This window comes from Mesoplodon mirus (assembly GCF_964341445.2).
Source record: "Mesoplodon mirus genome assembly, chromosome: 19".
NCBI lineage: Eukaryota > Metazoa > Chordata > Mammalia > Artiodactyla > Ziphiidae > Mesoplodon > Mesoplodon mirus.
In genome coordinates, this window is record NC_138995.1 from 47,478,761 (window position 1) to 47,503,958 (window position 25,198).

The 25,198-nt window shown below is 42.3% G+C and overlaps 1 protein-coding gene across 1 annotated transcript in view; it reads left to right on the top strand.

The window, feature by feature from the left end:
- TDRD12 (tudor domain containing 12) overlaps positions 1-25,198 on the top strand; it is an 82,660-nt gene that overhangs the window by 13,170 nt on the left and 44,292 nt on the right. The window contains exons 3-8 of the mRNA XM_082606252.1: positions 1,227-1,363; positions 2,912-3,031; positions 8,747-8,802; positions 10,195-10,280; positions 16,152-16,341; positions 17,040-17,129. Of these exons, the coding sequence (XP_082462378.1) occupies positions 1,227-1,363; positions 2,912-3,031; positions 8,747-8,802; positions 10,195-10,280; positions 16,152-16,341; positions 17,040-17,129 (679 nt within the window). The remainder of the gene's footprint in view (positions 1-1,226; positions 1,364-2,911; positions 3,032-8,746; positions 8,803-10,194; positions 10,281-16,151; positions 16,342-17,039; positions 17,130-25,198) is intronic.

A 25,198-nucleotide genomic window follows, 5' to 3' on the forward strand; every position in this document is an offset into this window, starting at 1 on the left:
CTGGAACAGTTCTTTGCTCAGAAAGATAGAAAGTTTTGGGAAGATGGAATTATGAAGTTGCCTGAAAAATCACAAAAGGTAGTGGAACAAAAGGGTGAATACGTTGTTCAATAAAGTTCTTGGCGAAAATGAAAAATGTATCTCTTATTTTTGCTTAAAAACTGAAGGAACTTCTTGGCCAATGCAATATTTTTCTCCCATTCTGAGGGTTGTCTTTTTGTTTTGTTTATGGTTTCCTTTGCTGTGCAAAAGCTTTTAAGTTTAATTAGGTCTCATTTGTTTATTTTTGTTTTTATTTTCATTATTCTAGGGCGTGCTTTGAAAAAGACCTTGCTGTTATTTATGTCAGAGAGTGTTCTGCCTATGTTTTCCTCTAAGAGTTTTATAGTATCCAGCTTTACATTTAGGTCTTTAATCCATTTTGAGTTTATTTTTGTGAATGGTGTTAGGGAGTGTTCTAATTTTACTCTTTTACATGTAGCTGTCCAGTTTTCCCAGCACCACTTATTGAAAAGACTGTCTTTTCTCCATTGTATAGTCTTGCCTCCTTTGTCAAAGATCACGTGACCATAGGTGTGTGGGTTTGTCTCTGGATTTTCTATCCTGTTCCATTGATATATATTTCTGTGTTTGTGCCAGTACCAGTACTGTTTTGATTACAGTGGCTTTGTAGTATAATCTGAAGTCAGGGAGCCTGATTCTTCCATCTCCATTTTTCTTTCTCAAAATTGCTTTGGCGGGCTTCCCTGGTGGCACAGTGGTTGAGAGTCCGCCTGCCGATGCAGGGGACATGGGTTCGTGCCCCGGTCCAGGAAGATTCCACATGCCGCAGAGCGGCTAGGCCTGTGAGCCATGGCCACTGAGCCTGTGCGTCCGGAGCCTGTGCTCCGCAACGGGAGAGGCCACAACAGTGAGAGGCCCGCATACCGCAAAAAAAAAAAAAAAAATTGCTTTGGCTATTCATGGTCTTTTGTGTTTCCATACAAATTGTAAATTTTTTTGTTCTAATTCTGAAAAATGTCATTGGTAATTTGATAGGGATTGCATTGAATTTGTAGATTGCTTTGGGCAGTATAGTCCTTTTCACAATATTGATTCTTCCAATCCAAGAACGTGGTGTATCTCTCCATCTGTTTGTGTCATTTTTGATTTCTTTCATTAGTATCTTACAGTTTTCTGAGTATGACTAGAGATTTTAACACCGAAGTTTTCTTTTTATTTTGTAGGTTTGTGTGGTTTATTGTCAGGAACTGAAGTGCTGGTGCAGGGCTGTTATTAAGTCAATAGTGTCTTCAGCAGACCATTACCTCACAGAGTGTTTCCTTGTGGATTTTGCCAAGTACATTCCAGTGAAATCCAAAAAGTATGTATGTATGTATTTATTTTGCCTCATGCTCTTTAGGGGACAAATGTCAGTTTTCAAGGAGAATGTCAATTTTCGAAGTAAGGGGTGAGAGCTTCAAGAAGGGAAGACTTGCAGGTTCCAGTTTTACAAGCAGTGAATGTAAGAGCAGGTGCTCAGGATGAGGACTCAGCAGATGGCTCCGGCCCTCCTTCTGCCTTCCTTCCTAGAAAGTGCAGGTGCTGTCTGTCAGCTGCTCTCCTGGCCTGGCGTGGCATGTCCCCTGAGTTTGCTCAGGTGATGGAATGGGTGATTCGGGAGGCAGAGAGAAACTCTTCTTGTCGCCACAGAAGGGATGGTTTGCTGGCACAGCCTCAGATTTCAGAGAGCAGAGCGTGCATCCCTCGTCCTGCTTAACAGAGTGAGGGTGTGACTGTCACAGAAGACGGGAGGCCGTTCAGAGTGACCGACCCTCAATGACTCCAGGACCACACACCACGGTTCCCTAGAAAACACTTGTCAGCAAGTTGGTCTTGGTGTTTGTGGTAATTTTTCTCATGGTTTCCTATCCCAGAGTCAGAGGATATCAGTTTAATAAACAATAAATAGTAAACGTGAGGACCCTTCTTCCGAAAGGGACAGAATGGTCCCAGCTGCAGGGGAGGCGGGTGCCCTGATGGGGAGTCTGTGTCAGGGGGCCGCTCCCACAGCAGGGCTGGCAGGTCTTCATGGAAAAGGAGGTGCCTTTCTAGCTTGTGATTCTGCACCCATATAACCATAGTGGCTATTAAAATTAACATCGTATTTAACGGTTTGGAGAGATTTCCTCTTAGTATTTGGAGTTTTAAGTTTAGTTTGTTTTGAGCAAGAGAATCGTATGATTAGAGCAGGGAGGCCTGGAGGGGCGGTTAGTGCAGCTGCCTTTTCTAAACTGTCCAAGACCAAGGTGGCCAGGCTGCCCATACATGGCCCCTGAGAACCTGTTAATGTCGAAACCATATGTTCAGGTGCTCTGTCGTTTGCCTGAAGGAGAATGGAAAGAAAAATGCTAAACAGCTTATGAAACCTCAGTCCATCAGCTCTTTTGTGCAAAGTTGATAAATACTAATTCTTAAAACATCTGCTTATTTACAGAAGCTTCAAGGTAATTCTGGTCGTGTATTGAAATTGCTATTTTAAAATCTTAAATAGAATTTGCTTCCAGGTTTGTTCGTTATTACCCAGTGTTCCTCAATCTAAGGCGACAGTGTTTTTCTAATGCCTCCCTGCCCCCATGCCATGAAATTTTAACGCCAAAGATTACTGAGTATCTTTTATGTACTATATGTATATCTGTGCTTTATACATAAAAAAGTAAGATTTTTCTCAGCCCCCAAGAACCAGTTTTCACCTTGCTCGGCAAATGTCTCCAAGCACTTGCTGCTGTTGGTGGCTATAATAGAAACAGAAATAATCAGGTTTTGTGTGTTTTGTTTCATGTTAAGTATTTTAATTATGTAGGTGTACTTTAAAGAAATATGTTATATATAATTTTTTTAATCATGGAACTCTTTCTGTTTCACTGTTAAGTATTCGAGTTGCAGTAGAAACTTTTATGCAGCTTCCCTACAGAGCAAAAAAATTCAGACTGTACTGCACAAAACCTGTCACATTGCACATTGACTTCTGTGAAGACAGCACTGAGATTGTGTAAGTACAGCTTCTAACATATGCTGAATCATTAGTAAAAGTCTTAAATTGAGTGTATGATGTTTATGTGAAATCAGATCCTCTTGAGAAGTGCTAAGCGATTTCAAAGGTCTCTTTGTCCTTCAGGAGGTGTCTTCTGAGTCACTGTGTCAAACCTGGCCATGTAGCCCCATCTCCAGAGGCTGTGGTGTGAGGGGGTTAGAGTATGGTCTGAGCTCTGTGCTATTCGGCTTCTTAACTTACAAAAAGGGATAAATTAAGTGTAAAGAGAAACATTTATATATCGGATCATGGAGCATTAAAAAAAAAGTCCATGACATCCTTCTCCAGCCCCATTTCCTCCCTCCTTCCCTCCTGGGAGGCTTCTGTGACCTGTTCAGGCTCTGAACTTGCAGACCTTTTTCAGTGCCTTTATACATATTCACATGCATGGAGCTTTTAATGAAAATTAGAACACACTGTCATATTGGCAAATTTAACTTAAGAATATATTGAGTTGGCCAAAAAGTGCCTTTGGTTTTTAAGTAAAAATAAAGGACACATTTTTCATTTTCACGAAGAGCTTTATTGAACAACATGTTGACCCTTTTGTTCCACTACCTTTTATGATTTTTCAGGCAACTTCATAATTCCATCTTCCCAAAACTTTTATCTTTTTGAGCAAAGAACTGTTCCAGGTGCCTTTTACAGTCATCCAGGGAATTGAAATTTTTTCCATTAAGAGAATTTTGTAAAGTCCTAAATAAATGGAAATCCGAAGGTGTCTGGTGTATACAGCGGATGAATCAGAACTTCCCAGCCAAGCTGTAACAGTTTTTGCCTGGTCATGAAAGAAACATGCAGTCTTTGTGTTATCCTGATGGAAGATTATGCATTTGGGACTTCCCTGGTGGCACAGTGGTTAAGAATCCGCCTGCCGGTGCAGCAAACACAGGTTCGATCCCTAGTCCGGGAAGATCCCACATGCTGCGGAGGAACTAAGCCCATGTGCCACAGCTACTGAGCCTGCGAGCCACGGCTGCTGAGCCCACATGCCACAGCTACTGAAGCTGGTGCACCTAGAGCCCCGTGGTCCGCAACAAGAGAAGCCACCACAATGAGAAGCCCGCACACCGCAACGAAGAGTAGCCCCCACTCGCCAGAACTAGAGAAAGCCTGCGCGCAGCAACGAAGACCCAGTGCAACCAAAAATAAAGATAAATAAAAATTTTTTTAAAAAGTGGAAGCCAAATGTTTTTTAAAAAAAATAGAGAATCGTATGCAGAAGTATGGTCAAGAAGGTGTTTTTTGCTTAACTTATGTGGAACCCAAACATCAAAGCGATTAACATAACCAAGCTGGTGCAAATGATTTTAAACGCTTGATTTGGATATTTTGAGTGTGTCAGCTATCTCCCACATGGTATAACATTGATTGCTCTCAATTACTGTCTCGATTTGATCGCTATCAACTTCACCTGGTCTGCCCGACCATGGAGCATCGTCCAATGAGAAATCTCCAGCACGAAACTTCACAAACCACTTTTTTTTTTTTTTTTTCTTTTTGCGGTATGCGGGCCTCTCACTGTTGTGGCCTCTCCCGTTGCGGAGCACAGGCCCCGGACGTGCAGGCCCAGCGGCCACGGCTCACGGGCCCAGCCGCTCCGCGGCATATGGGATCCTCCCAGACCAGGGCACGAACCCGTATCCCCTGCATCGGCAGGCGGACTCTCAACCACTGCGCCACCAGGGAGGCCCCACAAACCACTTTTGACACATTCGATCAGTCACAGCACCTTCTCCATGCACTGCACAAATCTTTTTTTGCATTTCAGTTTCATTTTTACCTTTCTTGAAATAAAGTATAATATGCCAAAAATGTTGCTTTTTTCTTCTATCTTCAATATTAAAATGGCTACACAAAAATTCACCAAAAAAAATTTTTTTTTTTTTTTTTTTTTTTTTTGCGGTACGCGGGCCTCTCACTGTTGTGGCCTCTCCCGTTGTGGAGCACAGGCTCCGGACGCGCAGGCTCAGCGGCCATGGCTCATGGGCCTAGCCGCTCCGCGGCATGTGGGATCTTCCCGGACCAGGGCACGAACTCGTGTCCCCTGCATCGGCCGGCAGACTCTCAACCACTGCGCCACCAGGGAAGCCCTCACCAAAAATTTTTGATTTTTTTTTTTTTAATGCACACTGATAAGACAGCTGTCACAATACAGTCTACAAAACTTTTTCGAATGAAGTTAAACACAATTAAGTGCTACTAGAGCCATCTTATGGAAAAAAAGTACAAACCTTTTGGCCAACCCAGTATTTTGAAGTTCTTTGCCAGTACACGTATTCCCTTCTACTTTCAGTCGTTTTCCTGGGTGAATACAATTGGCATACTTGCTGTCTTTAACCACTCCTCTCTTGATAGACAGCTAGATTGTTACCAAACCATTTTGCACTGTACATTCTCATAAGAATATAGGTAAATCAAAATGAGATATATAGGTGTAGAAATGTATACATTCATGTATGCACATGTGTACACATGTATCATACACACACACACACACACCCCTGTCTAGTAATTTGACCACATTGCCAGTGTTTGTACAGGATGGGTCCCTGCACTGTGCAGTGCTGTGTTGGGGTTATGACTGTGATCTTCGCTGTCTTGAATGAGCACTACCTGAGGTCCTGGGGGTAGCCCCATCCTCCCCCTCCAACACTGTGGCTTTGTGGGAGAAGAAGCTATGGGAAGCAGCACAATTTTTTTTTTTTGGCGGTATGCGGGCCTCTCACTGTTGTGGCCTCTCCCGTTGCGGAGCACAAGCTCCAGACGCGCAGGCTCAGCGGCCATGGCTCACGGGCCCAGCCGCTCCGCGGCACGTGGGATCTTCCCGGACCAGGACACAAACCCGTGTCCCCTGCATCGGCAGGCGGACTCCCAACCACTGCGCCACCAGGGAAGCCCGAAGCAGCACAATTTTGATTCAACTTGCACGTCCCGGTGATGTTGTATTCTAAGTTCTCTCTGAACTTGGAAACTGCCTCTCTTATGGATGCTTTTGTGGGATTTGTGGAGACCCTCCCATCTCCACTCCCCCAGCCCTCATCGCCTGTAGCTCCCCTGGGATGATGAATGCATCACTCTTGCGGCTGCCTTGGAATCCACACTAATAAGCCAGCTGGTCTCTGCTGAGGCCGCTGCTCCGCCAGGCTGCCCAGCAACGCCTGCCCCCTTCCTGTCCCTCTTGCAGAGCAGCCAGCTCTCCGTGCCCAGCTCTTCCTCAGAGGCAGACCCCTGTCTTTCTCATGCCCCCGCTGCATTACCCCCTTCCCAGTGCCACCACAGTGCTCCCCAGGGGCCTTCCCAGCCTTGGACACACCCAACCCTAGGAGACCCTCAGTGTAGTTGAAGAAGGGCTTCAGGTACGTGATCTCACTGGGTTTTGATCACCTTCTTTGATGTTGCTGGTTTTGTGTTTGCGCCTCATCTAGAATGTCTGCCTTAACATGTGTATTACAGTTTTTGTTAAATTTCCCTTCAAAAGGACTAGCAGTCTATACTCCCATCATTGGGGTATAGAAAGTGCTGCTTTCCCCACACAACATAGAATATCATCAGGCTTTTTAAGTTTTGCTTGTTTGCTGGACAACAATGGTATTTTGTTTTAAGTTGTATTTTTCTGACTTGTAAAGTTGGGTATCTCTTCACGTAGTTTGTGTGTGTGTGTTTGTGTGTGTGTGTGTGTGTGTGTGCCTGTGTTGAGAGAGAGACACATACACAGACACACAGACTAATTGATTAACCTGTGGCAGACTTGTTGATTTACTTGTTCATAGACTAGATTGATTTTTCTCTTGGGCCTTTTCCTTACTAGGAATCTACTACATTTTGTTAAAAAACAAAAAGCTTATTAGGTAATTTTTTGTATAGCAAGGTTTTAAAATCACTGTATTCGTTTGTTTGTTTGTTTATACCTCCCTTCGGAAACCCTTTGTGATTCTCTTGAAGTAATGTGCTTAGTATCTTAGTAAAAATAAAAATAACAGGGCTAAGTGCTTTATGTACATTACCTCATTTGATCTTTGAAACAGCCCTTGGAGGATGGTGATGGCACCTCTGATAAATAAAACCAGTGGAGAAACATAAAACATATCACTCTAACCTTACTTTATTTTATTTTTGTTCCATGCTTCCAAATATTGGTTTTTCATGATCTTCCACTGCCTATAGCTTCTCCTGCGATTTTCTTTCCAAAGCATAGTATGACTCTGACTCCAGTGTGTGTGTGTGTGTGTGTGTGTGTGTGTGTGTGTGAACACACCACCAAGTAATTAATGCAGCCTAACCTCACATAGCATCAGATCCCACAGGTTAAGGGCTCCACCCTACAAGACCTCCCCCAGCCCCCACCCCCCACCCCACAACTTCAGATGCCAATTTCAAGTCTGGGTTGTCACCTGTGCTTCTGACTGGGATGGCTATAAATGAGAGGTTCCCTTCTTGGGTTTGATTAATTTGCTCACAGAACTCAGAGAAACATTTTACTTACTAGATTACCATTTTATTATAAAAGATATAACTCAGGAGCAACCAGATGGAAGAGATGCACAGGGTAAGGTGTGGGGAGAGGTGCTTCCTTCCCTCTCCAGGCACACCTGTCCCCCACATCTCCACGTGTTCACCAGCCCAGAAACTCCCAACCTAGGCCATTTTTGGTGTTTATGGAGGCTTCATTACCTAGCCATGACTGATTAAATCTTTGGCCATTGGCAATTGATCCAACCTCCAGCCCCTTTCTCCTCCTTGCAGGTCAGGGTGGTGGGACTGAAAGTTCCAACCCTCTAATCACAAGGTTGGTTTCCCTGGCAACCAGCCCCCATTCTTTTTTTTTTTTTTTTTTTTTTTTGCGGTACGCAGGCCTCTCACTGCTGTGGCCTCTCCCGTTGCGGAGCACAGGTTCCGGACGTGCAGGCTCAGCGGCCATGGCTCACGGGCCCAGCCGCTCCGTGGCATGTGGGATCCTCCCAGACCGGGGCACGAACCTGTGTCCCCTGCATCGGCAGGCGGACTCTCAACCACTGCGCCACCGGGGAGGCCCCCCATTCTTAAGTTACCTTGGTGCTTTCCACTCGTCACCTTGTCACTCTCATCACTGAACCCTGTGCCAGAAACAGGGACAATGACAAAATATATATTTCTTATCATAAATCACAGTATCACACATAGGAAAGGACAAGATGAGAGGGAGAAATAGGACCCAGTGAAAGGGGTACCACGAGACAGTAGTGGCTGCGTTTCCCACAGCCACTTTTAGAATGTTGGTTTAACCAACACGTGTGGAGCCCTCGCTCTGTGCCAGCCTGTGCTGAGCAATCCTCACTCAGGGTCCCTGTCCTGGGAAGCTAGCATTCTGGCTGGGAGACAGGCGTCGCAGGTAATGGGATGATGGTGTTGGGACAGATGATGCCGTGGAGGTGGGCACAGTAGCTCAGGAAGCCCCAGAAAGGGGCCCGTTCTCAGCGAGTCTCTGCACTGGCACAGGCGGGCATGGAAGAGAAGTCTGCTGCGGGGTGCAGCTGGGATCATCACCCCCAGGCCAGAGCCAGACCCCCCATTACCTGCATCATATGTCCAACATGTAATATCAGAAACGTCCAGTGTATAATTTACTAAATGATGTTAGCGTACTGGCCTCAGCTTTTTATTTAATGAAGTTGCCTCGTTTCTCTGTTCCAGACCTGCCAAGAAGTGGGACAGTGCAGCTACTCGGTACTTTCAGAACATCCTAAAAGGTGAGGCAAGTGCATGATCACTGCAGCCTGCTCTGAACTGACGCCTTCTGTTGATGAGAGGGTTTGAGATGTGCGTGCTTAGCTGTTTGACCCCCTTTGTGGGGTTCATAAGTGACCTGGAGCTTCTTCCACCCCAAGTGTCACAGACTCTGCACCCCTGGAATTTTGGGGGTGGATGTGGGCACCAGTAATTGACAGGTGAAATCAGGAAGGAGCTATGTGGGTGAGGACCCTTACACAATAATGCCTGTCTCTTAGTTGGCGTAGAAGCTGCATCAGTGCAAAATAAATTTTCGTGCATTTCATTGAACCAACAGTTGATGAAAAGCCTAACTGTTTTTTAGCGAGCAAGGGGTAGTAAGTGGATACCTTGTGATCCCCGTCATTGCTAATGAAGATGTGTAGAATGTCTCAGTGCCTATTCAGTGTGCCCTTTTTATTTTATATCCTTGGCTGTAAAACAGACTCTCATGTGTGACATCTGTCCTAACCCCTGGCAGTCTGAGCCGAATAACTGTGCCGAACTCCAGGGCTGTTCTGAGGAGTAGTGAGTTTGCATTGCCTGGAGTGCTGGCCCCTCTCCTCCACTGCCCCACTGTCCGGGTAAAGGAGCAGCCAGAGGCGTTACACCTGGGAGAAATGGGAGGCGCGCCTCTGGTTTTGTAGCTTGGGCCCTTGTGAGCCCACAGGGGGCCCGGGAGACCCAGGTTTGGAGCAGGCAGAGTGCTTGGGTTGAACACCGTCCTGCTACGTCTGCATAGCCTCCTCACCTGTAAAATGGTATCAGTGCTTACCCCAAAGTGTTGTGGTAAGAGTGAAATGAAATGCGTTTGCAAAGGACGGGGCAGAGTGCCTGTTGGTGCCCATCCATGGAGCTGCTCTTTGGGGCACTTGGAGGGGTGGCGTGGGCTCAGGTGAAAGACTGTGACTGGGCACGTGGGTTTGGGAGTCATTGGAAAAGAAGAGAGGGCCCAGAACTGTGCTCGAGGTGCCGTCACAGGGTGGCAGGAGGAGGATGGCAGGCTGAGGGGGACAGAGGACACATGGCTGACTTCGTGCCGGGAGAGCCTGCACCTTGCCTTGCCCAGTGCCAGCCCCCTTCTGTGGGAGGAAGCTGTTGAATGTTGTGGCACTGGGTAATCGTGAGTGGTCAGCAGAGATTAATAGGTGAGAAATAGTCATAGTTAGTAGTCATAGTCATAGTTTAAAGCATACTTTTTTGTGGGGGGGGGGCCTTGCGGTGTGGCATGCCGGATCTTAGTTCCCTGACCAGGGATCGAACCCGCACCCCCTGCAGTGGAAGCATGGAGTCCTAACCGCTGGGCCACCAGGGAAGTCCCTCAAGCATACTTTTAATATCATCTACTTTATGTTTTGATTTATGCTATTTAGCAGCTACCCAGGTGGAAGCCAAATTGTGTGCTGTGGAAGAAGATACTTTTGAGGTTTACCTTTATGTAACTACAAAAAATGAAAAGGTAAGTGAAAGAATTGTATTAAAATATTATTAAAAATGCTTATTAAAACAGTACACACCTAGGAAAACAATGTCATTCACATATCATATAAATTTTCTTAATCTTTCAAGGTCTGGCTTAGATCAGAAGTTAGCCAGGGGCTTCCCTGGTGGCGCAGTGGTTGAGAGTCTGCCTGCCGATGCAGGGGACGCGGGTTCGTGCCCCGGTCCGGGAAGATCCCACATGCCACGGAGCGGCTGGGCCCGTGAGCCATGGCCGCTGAGCCTGCGCGTCCGGAGCCTGTTCTCCGCAACAGGAGAGGCCACAACAGTGAGAGGCCCGTGTACCACAAAAAAAAAAAAAAAAATGGGAGAAGTTAGCCAGGACTGTTTTTCTTCTTTTAATTACTTTAAAAAATTACCTTAGTATTTTATTTAGACAGTATTTTATTCAGTAATGGACAAGAAATTGTTCCTATAGTGATGAGTGTGAAATGTTATTTTCTTATAAGAGGACGTAATTTTCTTGAATACACACATTTGGTGTGGTTTTAGTTCCCTGCTTTTTCCCTTCCATAATTTTCTCATTGTACAGATATATGCTCACCATAAAGAATTCAGATACCATAAGTAGAAAGGAAGTGGGCCTTGCCTGTGAGCCCCCTCTTTCCTCCACCCAGTCACTAGCTGTTCACCTTTGCCTGGCTGCCCTTTATGAAGGGTGATATGAGGACGCAGCAGCTCTGTACCTTGGGTGGAGGTGGATAGAGCTGCAGGTCTAGGGCTGCTCAGGGCCCACAGAGGGCATCTAAAACCTCGATTTATTTTAAAACTTTGTTTTGGAACAATTTTACGCTTACAGACGAGATGCCAAAATAGTGCAGAGATTTTTGTATGTGCTTTACCTGGGTCCTCCTAATGTTAACCATACAAACAAGTAGTACAATGATTAAAACCAGAAAATTTACACTGATCAAATATAATTTAAAAAAATCTAGAGACCTGATTTGAAGTTAGCCGGTTTTTCCACTAATTTCCTCTCTCTGGTTTCAGATCTGATCTCAGATCCCACATTGCATCTGACTGTGAAATCTCCTTAGTTTCCTCCAATCTGTGACAGTTGTCTTTGCTCCTCTTTTAAGACCTTGACACTTCTGAAGAGTACTGGCCAGTTATTTTGTAGAATGTTACTCAGTTTGGCTTTATTTGATGTTTCCTCATGATTAGCTTGAGGTGCTGCATGCTTTTAGCAAGAATGCTACAGAAGAGATGCCCTTCTCGGTACGTCCGAGCGGGGGTTATGATGTTGATAATGTTTTATTATTTGTCATCTTAATCGTGATCACCTGGTTAGGGCGGTGTCTGCTGGGTTTTTCCTCAACAGAGTTACTGTTTATTCCGTTTTGAAATTATTAAGTACCTTATGGGGGGATGCTTTGAGACCATGCAGAAAGCCATCAATGACTCTTGTCTGCAAAACTTATTTCTGTGGTGTTTGCCCATTTCCATCATGCCTTCTGCCTTTTCAATTGGAATCTATGAGGAAGAACTGACCCTTCTTCCCATTTATTAATTGATTCAATAATTTATCTTAGTATAGACTCTTTGGATATTTATTTTACTCTGAGGATATAATCCATCATTATCATTATTTTCCTGCTCAAGTTGTTGCAGATTTAGTTAGGAGCTTCTTCAAAGTGGCTGATGTGTCCTTTCTGTGTGCCCCATCATAGCTGAAAGCTCCTGCTTTCTGGTACCACAGGATGCTCCAGGCTCATTTTGTCCTTTTCCAGAATCAGCACTAGAATCAGCCACTTCTCCAAGAAGTGGTTCCTTTTATTGAAGAATGGTCTTCAGATATTAAGATCCGGGCCCTAGGTGTGCTCATTATGACTACTGGGGTGTCATTGGTTGCCCTCTCAGCAGACAGATAGGAAAGACATGTATGTACGTTAACCCACTTACACAAACGTTTACATCTATTCCTAGATCTATCCATCTGTATATATATTAAGAGCTCTGGTTTCTCTAATTTCAATCCAGCGCTGCAGGGTTCATTCTAGCCCTCCCCTCTCTTCATTCTTCACACCTGTCTCTGACAGTAAGAAACCTGCGTTAGCTACAGTATAGTTACTTGATTGATCCTCGTATTCACATAGAGTAATTTCAGACTTGCTAACCCACATTCTTGTGAAAAAGAAATTTGTCTTCAGCCTTAGAGCATGCAGCTCTGGATGCAGAATTACTTAGGTTAGCTCTTTTCTTCCCTACCCTCTTCAGTGTCATGGTGTTATTCATTTGTAATAAGGTTCATTTGTTACTCTTTGTGTTGTGTTTTGGGTTCTCCCACATTCTTGTTGATTTTGCCTGTGACTTTTCATTGCTTATTTTACAACTTGGTAAAAATGCCAGAATGTTGGCTCTAGGACCTGTCTTGTGAAACATCTTTTAAACAAGTTCTCCACTGACCTGCTTCTTTCTTCTTGCTTTTCTTTCTCTGTGTGTATGGCTGTGTTTGGATGACAACTTGCTTTTACCTCAGGGTGTTAAAAGAGCAGAGGCATGCTCAGCAGAGAGAACTTACAGTGGATGCATGAGGTCATAATTGCCAGAAAAGAAAAATGGGGTCAACAGTCCTTTTCTAGCTCCCGAAGGAAGCACAAGGATGTGTCCCAGTGTGTTCTCTCTCTTTTTTTTTTTTTTTTTTTTTTGCTTGTTGTCTTTCACACAAAATTATTTTGAGATATATCCGTGTTGATCCTTTTATTGTCAATATCCTTCCATTGTCTGGGTATACTACAGTGTGTTTATCCATTCACTTGTTGATGGATATTTAAGTTGTGACCCCTTTGGGGCAACTACAAATGAAACTTCTATGAAGATGCATGTACAAGTCTTCCTATGGACCTGTGCTTTCATTTTTCTTGGATAAATACCTAGGAGTCCCACTTCGGGGTAGTGTTATAGTATGGGTATTAAGAGCCTTCCAAATTGTTTTCCAGGGTGGTTGACCATGGTACAGTCCCATCAGCAATGAGAGTTACACTTCCTTCACATCCTCTTCATTACTTTTATGGTCATTTTCATTGGTGTGTAATGGTCTCTCATTGTAGTTTAAATTTGCATTTCCCTAGTGACTTACGATGTTGAGTATCTTTTCATATGCTGTTTGCAATCCGTATATCTTCGATGAAGTATTCAGATCTTTTACCCATTTTTTTCTTTTTTTTTATTGAGGTATAATTGACGTACAACATTATATTAGTTTCAAGTGTACAATACAATGACTTAATACTTGTGTATACGTTTTGCAAAATGTGTAGTTAACATCCATCACCACACGTTACAGAATTTTTTTCTGGTGATGAGAACTTTTAAGATTTACTCTTAGTAACTTTCAAATATGCAATACAGTATTATTAACTATAGCCACCATGCTGTACATTATATGCCCATGACATATTTATTTTATAATTGGAAGTTTTCACCTTCTGACTCCCTTCACCCAGTTTATCACCTTCCCCCCATATTCCCCCCACCCCAGCTCTGGCAACCACCAATCTGTTCTCTGTATCTATGAGCTTGGGTTTTTTTTGTTGTTGTTTATTTTGTTTTCTTTTGGTTTTAGATTCCACATACCAGTGGAGATTATATAGCATTTGTCTTTCTTTGACTTATTTCACTTAGCATAGTGTCCTTAAGGTGTTGTCACAAATGGAAAGATTTTGTTCTTTTTTGTGGCCAAATCATATTCCATTGGGTATATGTATATACACCACTTTTTTTTTAACATCTTTATTGGAGTATAATTGCTTTACAATGGTGTGTTCGTTTCTACTTTATAACAAAGTGAATCAGTTATACATATACATATACATATGTCCCCATATCTCTTCCCTCTTGCATCTCCCTCCCTCCTACCCTCCCTATCCCACCCCTCTAGGTGGTCACAGAGCACCGAGCTGATCTCCCTGTGCTATGTGGCTGCTTCCCAATAGGTATCTATTTTAGGTTTACACCACATTTTTTTATCCATTCATCCACCCATGAAAGCTTAGATTCTTTCCATTAACTTGGCTGTTGTAAATAATGTTGCAGTGATCATGGGGATGCATGGATCTTTTCAAGTTAATGTTTTCATTTTCTTCAGATAAATAGCCAGAAGTGGCATTGCTAGATTGTATGGTAGTTGTATGTTTAATTTCTAGAGGCATCTCCATGCTGTTTTCCATAGTGAGTATACCAATTTACGTTCCCACCAACAGTGCGTAAGGGGTTCTTTTTCTCCACATACTTGCCAACACTTGGTGTTTCTTTTTAACAACAGCCATTCTGACAGATGTGAAGTGTTACCTCACTGTATTTTTAAAAATTTAATTAATTAATTAATTAATTAATTAATTATTGGCTGCGTTGGATCTTTGCGGGCTTTCTCTAGTTGCAGCGAGCGGGGGCTACTCTTCGTTGCGGTGCGTGGCTTCTCTCGTTGTGGAGCACAGGCCCTAGGCGCGTGGGCTTCAGTAGCTGTGGCTCACAGGCTCTAGAGCGCAGGTTCTAGTTGGGGCGCACGGGCTTAGTTGCTCCACAGCATGTGGGATCTTCCCGGACCAGGGCTCGAACCTGTGTCCCCTGCAGGCAGACAGATTGGCAGGCGGATTCCTAACCACTCCACCACCAGGAAAGCCCCTCATTGTGGTTTTGATTTGCATTTCCCTGATTATTGGGGATACTGAGCATCTTTCCTTGTAGCTGTTGACCATCTGTGTGTCTTCTTTGGAAGAAAGTCTGTTCAGATCCTCGGATCCTCTGCCCATGTTTGCGTTGGATTGTTTGGGGGTTGGTCTGTTTGTTGTTGCTGTTATCGTTGTATGAGTTCTTTACGTACTGTGGATATTAACCCCTTATCAGACACATGACTTACAGATATTTTCTCTCATTAAGAGTCTTTTCATTTTGTTGGTGCTTTCCTTTGCTGTGCAGAAGCATTTTAGTTTGGTGTAGTCCCACGGGTTTATTTTTGTTTCTGTTGCCTTTGCTTTTGGTGTCAAATCCGAAAAATCATCTCTAAGACCAGTGTCCGGGAGCTTATCACCTATGTTTTCTTCTAGGAGTTTTATGGTTTCAGATCTTATATTCAAGTCTTTAATCTGTTTTGAGTTTGCTTTTGTATATGGTGTAAGAAAGTGGTCCAGTTTCATTCTTCAGCACGTGGCCGTCCAGTTTTCCCAACACTGTTTATTGAAGAGACTGTCATTTCCCCATTATATATTATTGACTCCTTTTTCATAATTTAATTGACCATATATGTGTGGGTTTATTTCTTGGCTGTCTGTTCTGTTCCATTGATCGGTGTCTGTTTTTATGCCAATACCATACTATTGTCATTAGTATCTTTTGTCCATTTTAAAATTGGTTTTGTTTTCTTTATATTCAGTTTTGAGAGTTCTTTATGTATTCTGGATACATGTCCATCCAGATATATTATTTAAAAATATTTTCTCCTTTTCTGTGGTTTGCCCTTTACAGCATCTTTTGAAAAGCAGAAATTTAAAATTTTGATAAAATCTATCAGTTTTTTCTTTTATGATTTGTGTTTTGTCTTCACCCTCTTCCCAGATCTTTACTTGGCAAAGTCATGTTAGTTCTCAAGCACTTTCAAGTAGACGTTTTTTAGATTTTGTACCGTTTCTTACTGTTTTTCTGATCAGGAAGGTTGGTCAGAAGTATCTAGTTCACTGTTAGGAGAGCAGAAGTCAAGAGATCAATTTCTATCAAATTATGTTCTATAAAATAATTTTTCTGAAGATTGAAATTTTCGGGTAAGTTTGGCATATTTTCTGAACAGTCACCTGAGTATATTTGTCTCATTCATGAAATGTTTAAAATTATACAGGTTTGTGTGAACGATGATCTGGTTGCAAAGAACTTCGCTTGTTATGTATCACCCACGGAGAATAAGAACATTGATTCTTTAGAGAAACCAAGATTGAATGTAAAGTCAGCATCCTTTTCCAGTAAACTCAATCCAGCACTTACTCTTTGGCCAATGTTTTTGCAAGGAAAAGATTCTCAAAGGATGGAAAGTGAGTGGATTTCACCAATATGTTTCTCTTAAACTGTCTTATTTATAGGAATCTTAGTGTATTGATATAAGTTGTTGTACAGACTTTTCCCCGTATGGAGGCAGAGACTTCGACTCTGAATTTAATATTTGAATTTTAATCCTGGTGAGTTTGTTACAAGTTTTGAGGCTCTAAAGGAGCTGCTGCAGGGCTTCCTTGGTGGCGCAGTGGTTGAGAGTCCACCTGCCGATGCAGGGGACACGGGTTCGTGCCCCGGTCCGGGAGAATCCCACATGCCACGGAGCAGCTGGGCCCGTGAGCCATGGCCACTGAGCCTGTGCATCCCGGAGCCTGTGCCCCGCAACGGGAGAGGCCACAACAGTGAGAGGCCCGCATACCGCAAAAAAAAAAAAAAAAAAAAAAAAAAGAGCTGCTGCAGTTTGTTTTTATGAGAACAGGATAAAAAACTATTGTCAATTTCTTACTAACATGCAGTTACATTTTCAGAAGTCCACATGCTCGTAATTTAAAGATATTATCAAAACAAGGTTTTGTTTACTGTTTTAGATACTTTAAAAAAGAGCTATTTATTAGCATGAAAATGTGAGAAGAGTCACTCACGGGCAATGGAAACAACTTTAAATGTTTCTCTCTACATCCACTTTTGTATTTTGGGTTTTATTTCATGCTTTAACCCTGAAATGTTTTCTTTCTGTCAGAGTCAAGTGGTTTAACTTTTCTGGCAAAGTCTCTCCAGCATCCGTTGCCCACGGGTGTCGGTGACCTCGGGCCAACCGCTAGGATCCTGGGTGAGTTCTCTTTTGCTCCATTTCATAGGCAACGTAAAAGAACACTCTGAACTATCTAAAGATTGTAGGGGTTGTGAGAAGGGCTGTGGTGTAATTCTCTTTTACCCTTAATTTAATGGAACCAATTTATGATGTAGATGCTGACAAAGATAATTTGCCTTGCAGTCCATAGGATTTTACCATAACATAAAGAACATAACAGGCACTTGTTCATGTGTAGGACTGATTTATTCCAGCCCAGCCATAGGCCAGTGATTGTTATTTGTCTTCAGAATACACATATGGATTTATGACTGATTTTTACTTTAAGCAATAGGATGCATAGAAATAAGAAAGAGGCAGGGGCTTCCCTGGTGGCGCAGTGGTTAAGAATCTGCCTGCCGGGCCTCCCTGGTGGCGCAGTGGTTGAGAGTCCGCCTGCCGATGCAGGGGATACGGGTTCGTGCCCCGGTCTGGGAGGATCCCATATGCCGCGGAGCGGCTGGGCCCGTGAGCCATGGCCGCTGGGCCTGCGCATCCGGAGCCTGTGCTCCGCAACGGGAGAGGCCACAACAGTGAGAGGCCCGCATACCGCAAAAAGAAAAAAAAAGAATCTGCCTGCCAATGCAGGGGACACAAGTTCGAGCCCTGGTCCGTGAAGATCCCACATACCACGGAGCAACTAAGCCCATGCGCCACAACTACCGAGCCTGCACTCTAGAGCCCACGAGCCACAAGTACTGAGCCTGTGCTCTAGAGCCCGTGAGCCACAACTACTGAAGCCCGTGCACCTAGAGCCCTTGCTCCACAACAAGAGAAGCCACTGCAGTGAGAAGCTCACGCACCACAGTGAAGAGTAGCCCCCACTCACAGCAACTAGAGAAAGCCCACGTGCAGCAATGACCCAACGCAGCCAACAATAAATAAATAAATTTACTTAAAAAATAATGAGGCATTTATGAAATCAGAAATATCTAGTCTTTAATTCCATATCTCCAAGGTATTTAATGAATTGGATTTGTTGGGCAAGGGTGAAACATGCCAGCCACTCTGATGCTTGGCTCACCCTCTGTGGTGATTCCTCTGTGATCACTCTTACATTGGGTGTATGTATACCTATTGATATTTCAGATATATCCATTGTAAACCTCAAGTAAACTAAAGCTTTAGTCAACTAAAATATTCCATGCACCTTAAATTTTTTAAATTACCTTGGTAATGTTCATCATAGAAAAATACAGATAATTTTAAAAGCCTGTCCCCTTTGATGTACCTACTTATTAAAATTTTACAGTTTTTTTTTCCAAAGTTTTCCAGATGTGAGGGTGTGTCTTACAGAAATGGGATCCTACTATACCTACCTCTTTGTAGTGGTTTTTCACTTCTTTCTAGGTCAAATGCATCCAGTATAACCTCTCTGAGGTGAGACTCTGTCAGTCCACTCCCTCCTCTGTGGCACCGGGAGGCCTTATTCCCTCCTGCTGAGTTGGTCAGATGGGCTCTCCTTGTGCAGAGTTTGTGTGGTGGATGTTGGCACATGTGGCCCCCACTCATATTCTGATGTGCCTCCTGTAGGGATCCCAGATGGGAATTTCTGCGGAAAGGAGCCCATTACTAATGGGAATGTGTTATTTCCGTCTGTGTTTTTTCCATTTCCACAAGAGCAAGAAAAATACCAGGCACTTAGATCGTGTTTAACCACTGTGCAGCTTTCCATTGTATATACATATTATTTCAAGTAGCCCCAGATTGCTGGGCAATAATTGTTTCCTACTTTTCTTTATTACAATCAGTGTTGGAATGAACTCTGCATATCTTTGAAAAGGAAAAAGTTTGATGGTAAACAAAAGAAAGCTAATGTGAGATGTGACTGGATTATCATGTAAGAAACAAAATTATTAGGTGTTACTTATTCAAGCAAAGATTTCCTTTTTCTTGCTAATTATTGTGAGGAGCTATTTCAATTATATTTTTATTAAGTTTTGGTACTTCTCCTTGAAGTTGCCTTATTTTTTCAAAAATCAAAGTGTAGTACTTCTTAATACTTGGCTAAACAGTCAAATAGTATAGAAAGGCTATAATGAAAAATAATTTTCTCTTGTCCAGCTTCTTCTCACCCAGGCCCCTCCCTAGAGGTAAACCTTTTATTTTTTCTTAGCTACTTATCTTGGCAGTTATCTTTAAGTTTTAAAATATTTATGATTATTTTACTCTGCCCAAGCTTATGCATTCTAGACCTTGTCCTGACTTCTGTGGCAGGTTAGCTCTCACACTCCCGTTCCACACATCTTCAGTCCTCAGATACTCAGGAAGCGCCTACTGTGTGTCGGGCACTGTTCTAGGATTCATCAGAAAAGGAATCAAAATCTGTTTTCCTGGAGTTTACTTACATTTTCTCAATAAAACTTTTATTTTAAAATGATCACAAACTTCCAGAAAAGTTGGAGAGCATTACAAAGAACTTGATTTTATCCTAAACCATTTAAGAATAAGTTGCCGACTGGAACGCCCCAGCTCTCCCCAATACTTGAGTGTGTTTTTCTTAGAAATAAGGGTACTCTCAATATTCACAGTACAACCCATCTAAATCAGAAATTAACACTGATACACTGTGATCATCTAACCCTCAGCTACCATTGAAATTTTGCCAGTTGTCCCACTAATTCCTTTGTGGGAGAAAGATGCAGCTCAGTACCACTTGGTGCAATTGCCGGTCTCCCTCAGTCTGCAGCAGTCGTCAGCCTTTCCTGGATTTTCCTGACTGTGACACTTTTGAAGATTATGGACCAGTTATTTTGTAGAATGTCCTCAATTGTGGCAGATGATTTCCTGTTTCCAATTTTATTGATTTTTGCTCTGATTTTTATTCCTTTTTTCTGCTTACTTTACATTTAATTTGCTGTTCTTTTCTAGTTTCCCAAGGTGGAAACTTATATTATTAATTTAAAATTTTTCTTCTATTCTAATATAAACATTTAACGATATCAGTTGCTCTTTACTGCTTTTGCTGAATCCCACAGATTTTGATAAGTTGTATTTCTATTTTCATTTAGGTAAAAATGTTTTAAAATTTCTCTTGATTTCTTCTTGATCCATATATTATTTAGAAGTGTGTTGTTTAATCTCCAAGTATTTTGGGATTTTCCAGCTATCCTTTTGTTATTAAGTTAGTTTAATTCCATTGTGGTCTGAGAGCATACATGGTACAATTTTTGTTCTTTTAAGTTTATTTAGGTGTGTTTTATGTGGTCTGTCTTGGTGTAAGTTGCATTTGAGCTTGAGAAGAGGGTATAATCTGCTGTACGATGAAGTAGTCTGTAGATACCAATTAAGACCAGTTGATTGGTGGTGCTATTGAATTCAGCTCTACTCTTAACTGATTTTCTGCCTGCTGGATCTGTTCATTCTTGATAGAGGGGTGTTGATGTCTCCAACTATAACAGTGTTCTCATCTATTTCTCCTTGCAATTCTATCAGTTTTTGCCTCACATATTTTGATGCTCTCTTGTTAAGCACATACACATTAAGGTCTGTAATGTCTTTTTGAAGAATTGGGTCCTTTATTGTTTCATTTATTTATTTATTTGGTTGCGCTGGGTCTTAGTTGCAGCAGGCGGGCTCCTTAGTGGTGGCTCAAGGGCTCCTTAGTTGCGGCACATGGGCTTCTTGGTTGCAGCAGGCGGGCTCCTTAGTTGTGGCTCAAGGGCTCCTTAGTTGCAGCACACAGGCTTAGTTGTGGCATGTGAACTTCGTTGCCGCATGCATGTGGGATCTAGTTCCCTGACCAGGGATCAAACCCCAGCCCCCTGCACTGGGGGCACAGAGTCTTAACCACTGCACCATCAGGGAGGTCCCTGGGTCCTTTATTATTATATACTGCTTCTATCCATAATTTTCCTTGTTCTGAAGTCTACTCTGTCTGAAATTAATACAACTACTTTAGCTTTTTTTTTAAGCTGTAAATTTTTTTATCAAGGTATAGTTAGTTGATCTACAATACATATAAGTTTCTAGTGTACAACATAGTGATTCCCAAGTTTTAAAGTTTATACTCCATTTATAGGAATTATAAAATATTGGCTGTATTCCCTGTGCTGTACAATATATCCTTGTAGCTTATTTATTTTTTATGTAGTAGTTTGTACCTCTTAATCCACTGCCTTTTTTTTGTACCTCCCCACTTCCTTCTCGCCACTGATAACCACTAGTTTGTTCTCTGTATCTGTGTGTTTCTTTTTTGTTATATTCACTAATTTTATTTTTTTAGATTCCACATATAAGTGATATAATACAGTATTTGTCTTTCCCTGTCTAACTTATTTCACTAAGCATAAATCCATCCATGTTGCTGCAAATGGCAAATTTTCATTCTTTTTTACGGCTGAGTAATATTCCATTGTGTGTATATGTGTGTGTGTGTGTGTATGTGCACACACACACATATACACCACACTTTATTCATCTGTTTGTGAACACTTAGGTTGCTTCTGTATCTTGACTGTTGTGAATAATGCTGCTGTGAGCATTGGGGTGCATGTTTCTTTTCAACTTGGTGTTTCTGTTTTCTTTGGATATATACCCAGGAGTGGAATTGCTGGATCATATGGTAGTTCTATTTTTAGTTATATATATTAAAGACCGTTTGTTTCCTTTACCTTTGGAGACAGATTCAAAAATGAAATATCACCTACTGTATTGTGCTATACAGTAGGACCTCATTGTTTATCTTTTTTTTGGGGGGCGGTGCCACAAGGCTTGCAGGACCTTAGTTTCCTGACCAGGGATCAAACTCGTACCCCCTGCAGTGGAAGAGCAGAGTCCTAACCACTGGACTGCCAGGGAGTTCCCTGTTTATTTTATATATAGTAGTTTATATCTGCTGCTCCCAGACTCCTAATTTATCCCTCCCTCCCCCTTTCCCCTTTGGTAACAATAAGTTTGTTTTCTATGTCTGTCAGACTGTTTCTGTCTTGTAAATAACTTCATTTATCATATTTTAGATTCCACATATAAGTGGTATCATATGATATTTGTCTTTTCTCTGCGTGACTTCACTTAGTATGATAATCTCTAGGTCCATCCATGTTGCTACAAATGGCATTACTTCATTCTTTTTTATGGCTGAGTAATATTCCATTGTATATAAGTACCCCATCTTCTTTATCCATTCATCTGTCAGTGGACATTTAGGTTGCTTCCATGTCTTGGCTATTGTAAATAATGCTGCTGTGAACATTAGGGTGCATGTATCTTTTCGAATCAGGGTTTTCTCCAGATACACACCCAAGGGTAGGATTGCAGGATCATATGGTAACTCTGTTTTTAGTTTTTTAAGGAACCTCCATACTGTTCTCCATAGTGGTTATACCAATTTACATTCCCACCAACAGTGTAGGAGAATTCCCTTTTCTCCACACCCTCTCCAGCATTTATTGTTTCTGGACTTTTTAATGATGGCCATTCTGACAGGTGTGAGGTGATACCTCATTGTGCTTTTTTTTTTTTTTGGCTGTGTTGGGTCTTTGTTGCTATGCGTGGGCTTTCTCTACTTGTTTCAAGCAGGGGCTACTCTTTGTCGCGGTACATGGGCTTCTTTTTTTTTTTTTCTTTTTTTTTTTTTTTTTCGGTACGCGGGCCTCTCACTGCTGTGGCCTCTCCCGTTGCGGAGACAGGCTACGGATGCGCAGGCTCAGCGGCCATGGCTCACTGGTCCAGCCGCTCCGCGGCATGTGGGATCTTCCCGGACCGGGGCACGAACCCGTGTCCCCTGCATCGGCAGGCGGGCTCTCAACCACTGCGCCACCAGGGAAGCCCGCATGGGCTTCTTTTTGAGGTGGCTTCTCTTGTTGCGGAGCATGGGCTCTAGGTGCACAGGCTTCAGTAGTTGTGGCTTGTGGGCTCTAGAACGCAGGCTCAGTAGTTGTGGCACACGGACTTAATTGCTCCACGACATGTGGGATCTTCCCGGACCAGGGATCAAACCTGTGTCCCCTGCATTGGCAGGCGGATTCTTAACCACTGCATCACTAGGGAAGTCCCTCATTGTGCTTTTGATATGCATTTCTCTGATGATTAGTGATGCTGAGCATCTTTTCATGTGTCTGTTGGCCGTCTGTATGTCTTCTTTGGAGAAAAGTCTCTTTAGGTCTTCTGCCCATTTTTTAATTGGTATGTTTGTTTTTTGATGTTGAATTGTATGAGCTGTTTGTATATTTTTGAAATTAAGCCCTTATAAGTCATGTTGTTTGCAAGTATTTTCTCCAGTCTGTAGGTTGTCTTTTGTTTTGTTGATGGTTTCCTTTGCTGTGCAGAAGCTTGTAAGTTTAATTAGGTCCCATTTGTTTATTTTTGCTTCTGTTTCCTTTGCCTTGGGAGACTGACCTAAGAAAACATTGCTAGGATTTATATCAATCTCTATCTTTTATTTGGTGTATTTAGACCAAAACCGTTTAAGGTGATTATTGATTTAGTTGGATTAATATCTGCCAAACTTGTTACTATTTTCTATTCATTCCCTTTGTTTTTTGTTCTTGTCTTCCACTTTTTGTCATTTGTAGCTTTAATTTAGCATTTTATGTGATTCTGTTTTCTTTTTTAGCATATCAGTTGTACTTCTTTTTTCACGTTTCTGAATGGTTGCCTTAGATTTTGCAATATACATTTACAACCAATCCAAGTCCACTTTCAAATAACACTGTACCTCTTTACGGGTAGTGCTAGTACCTTATAATAACAAAGTATTCCTAATTCCTCCCTCCTGTCCATTGTATCATTGTTGTTACTCATTTCATGCATTCATAAGTGTACATAGATGTGTGTGTAATTTATGTATATTTATATATTTTTATATGTATATGCATAAGTAAATACATTGTCACTATTATTCTGAACAAACTGTTATCTATTACATCTATTTTCAAAAAGAAAAAATTTTAATTTGCCTTCATTTATTCCTTCTCTAATGTGCATATCCTCAAGCTCAAAGATTCTTTCCACAGAGGAGTCCAGTCTACTAATAAGCCCATCAAAGGCATTCTTCATTTCTGTTAGTGTTTTTGATCTCTAGCATTTCTCCTTGATTCTTTCTTAGAATTTCCATGTCTCTCTTTATATTACCCATCTGTTCTTGCATATTGTTTACTTTTTCTATTAGAGCCCTTAGCATATTAATCATAGTTGTACTAAATTTCTGGTGTCATAATTTCAACATCCCTGCTGTGTCTGACTCTGGTTCTGATTTGCCCTATCTCTTCAAACTGTCACCTGTTTTGCTTTTCGGTATGCCTTGTAATTTATTTTTTTGTTTAAAACCAGACATGATATACTGGGTGAAAAGTAGGCCTTTAAAGATACGGTTGTAAGATGTAGACGGAGGGTAAGCGGTCTATAATGCTGCGATTAGATCTCCATCTTTGGGAGCCTGTGCCCCTGGGCTGTGACCTTCACATGTGCTTTTCAGTCCTCCACCTTTCCTGCTTTAGGGGGGACAGGATGGCTGGAGGGGGTAGATAGGTAGAGTGGGGTATTTCCCCTTCCCCAAGGCGATTAGTCTCTGGTAAAGCCCCAGTAGTTTAGGCTCTGGTTAGTTTCTCCTGAGGCCCAGCCTTGTTGAGAACAGAATGTGCTGGCATATATCAAATTGGTTAATTTTCCCCCTCCCTTACTGGCAGTGCCAAGGGGATTTTTATATGATCTTCACTATGAGAACCTGGTAGAGTTCCAGTAGGTAAGATTCACAAAAGTTCTGGGGGCCTCCTGGAATTGTTAACTTCGTTTCCCACCCTGAGCCTCCAGGAAATGGTCAATTACCATTACCATTCAGATTTTCCTGCTCCAGTGCTGGTTCCTGCGGAGATCTCTGCTCACAGCAGTTGTGATTCTCTGTCTCCCCCGTCCGTCTCTCTAGTTGTGGGGGAAGAGGTTTGCCTTACCACCTCATGTTTTAGGTCAGATCTGATAAGAGTTGTTATTTTTCAGTTGGATTCCCTTTTTACTTATTGTTATGATGGAGTGGGGAATTGCAAACTCCTTACATGCTGGAATCAAAACTGGAAGTTAAATTGAGTTTTGAAATGTAAGATTTCAAAGGG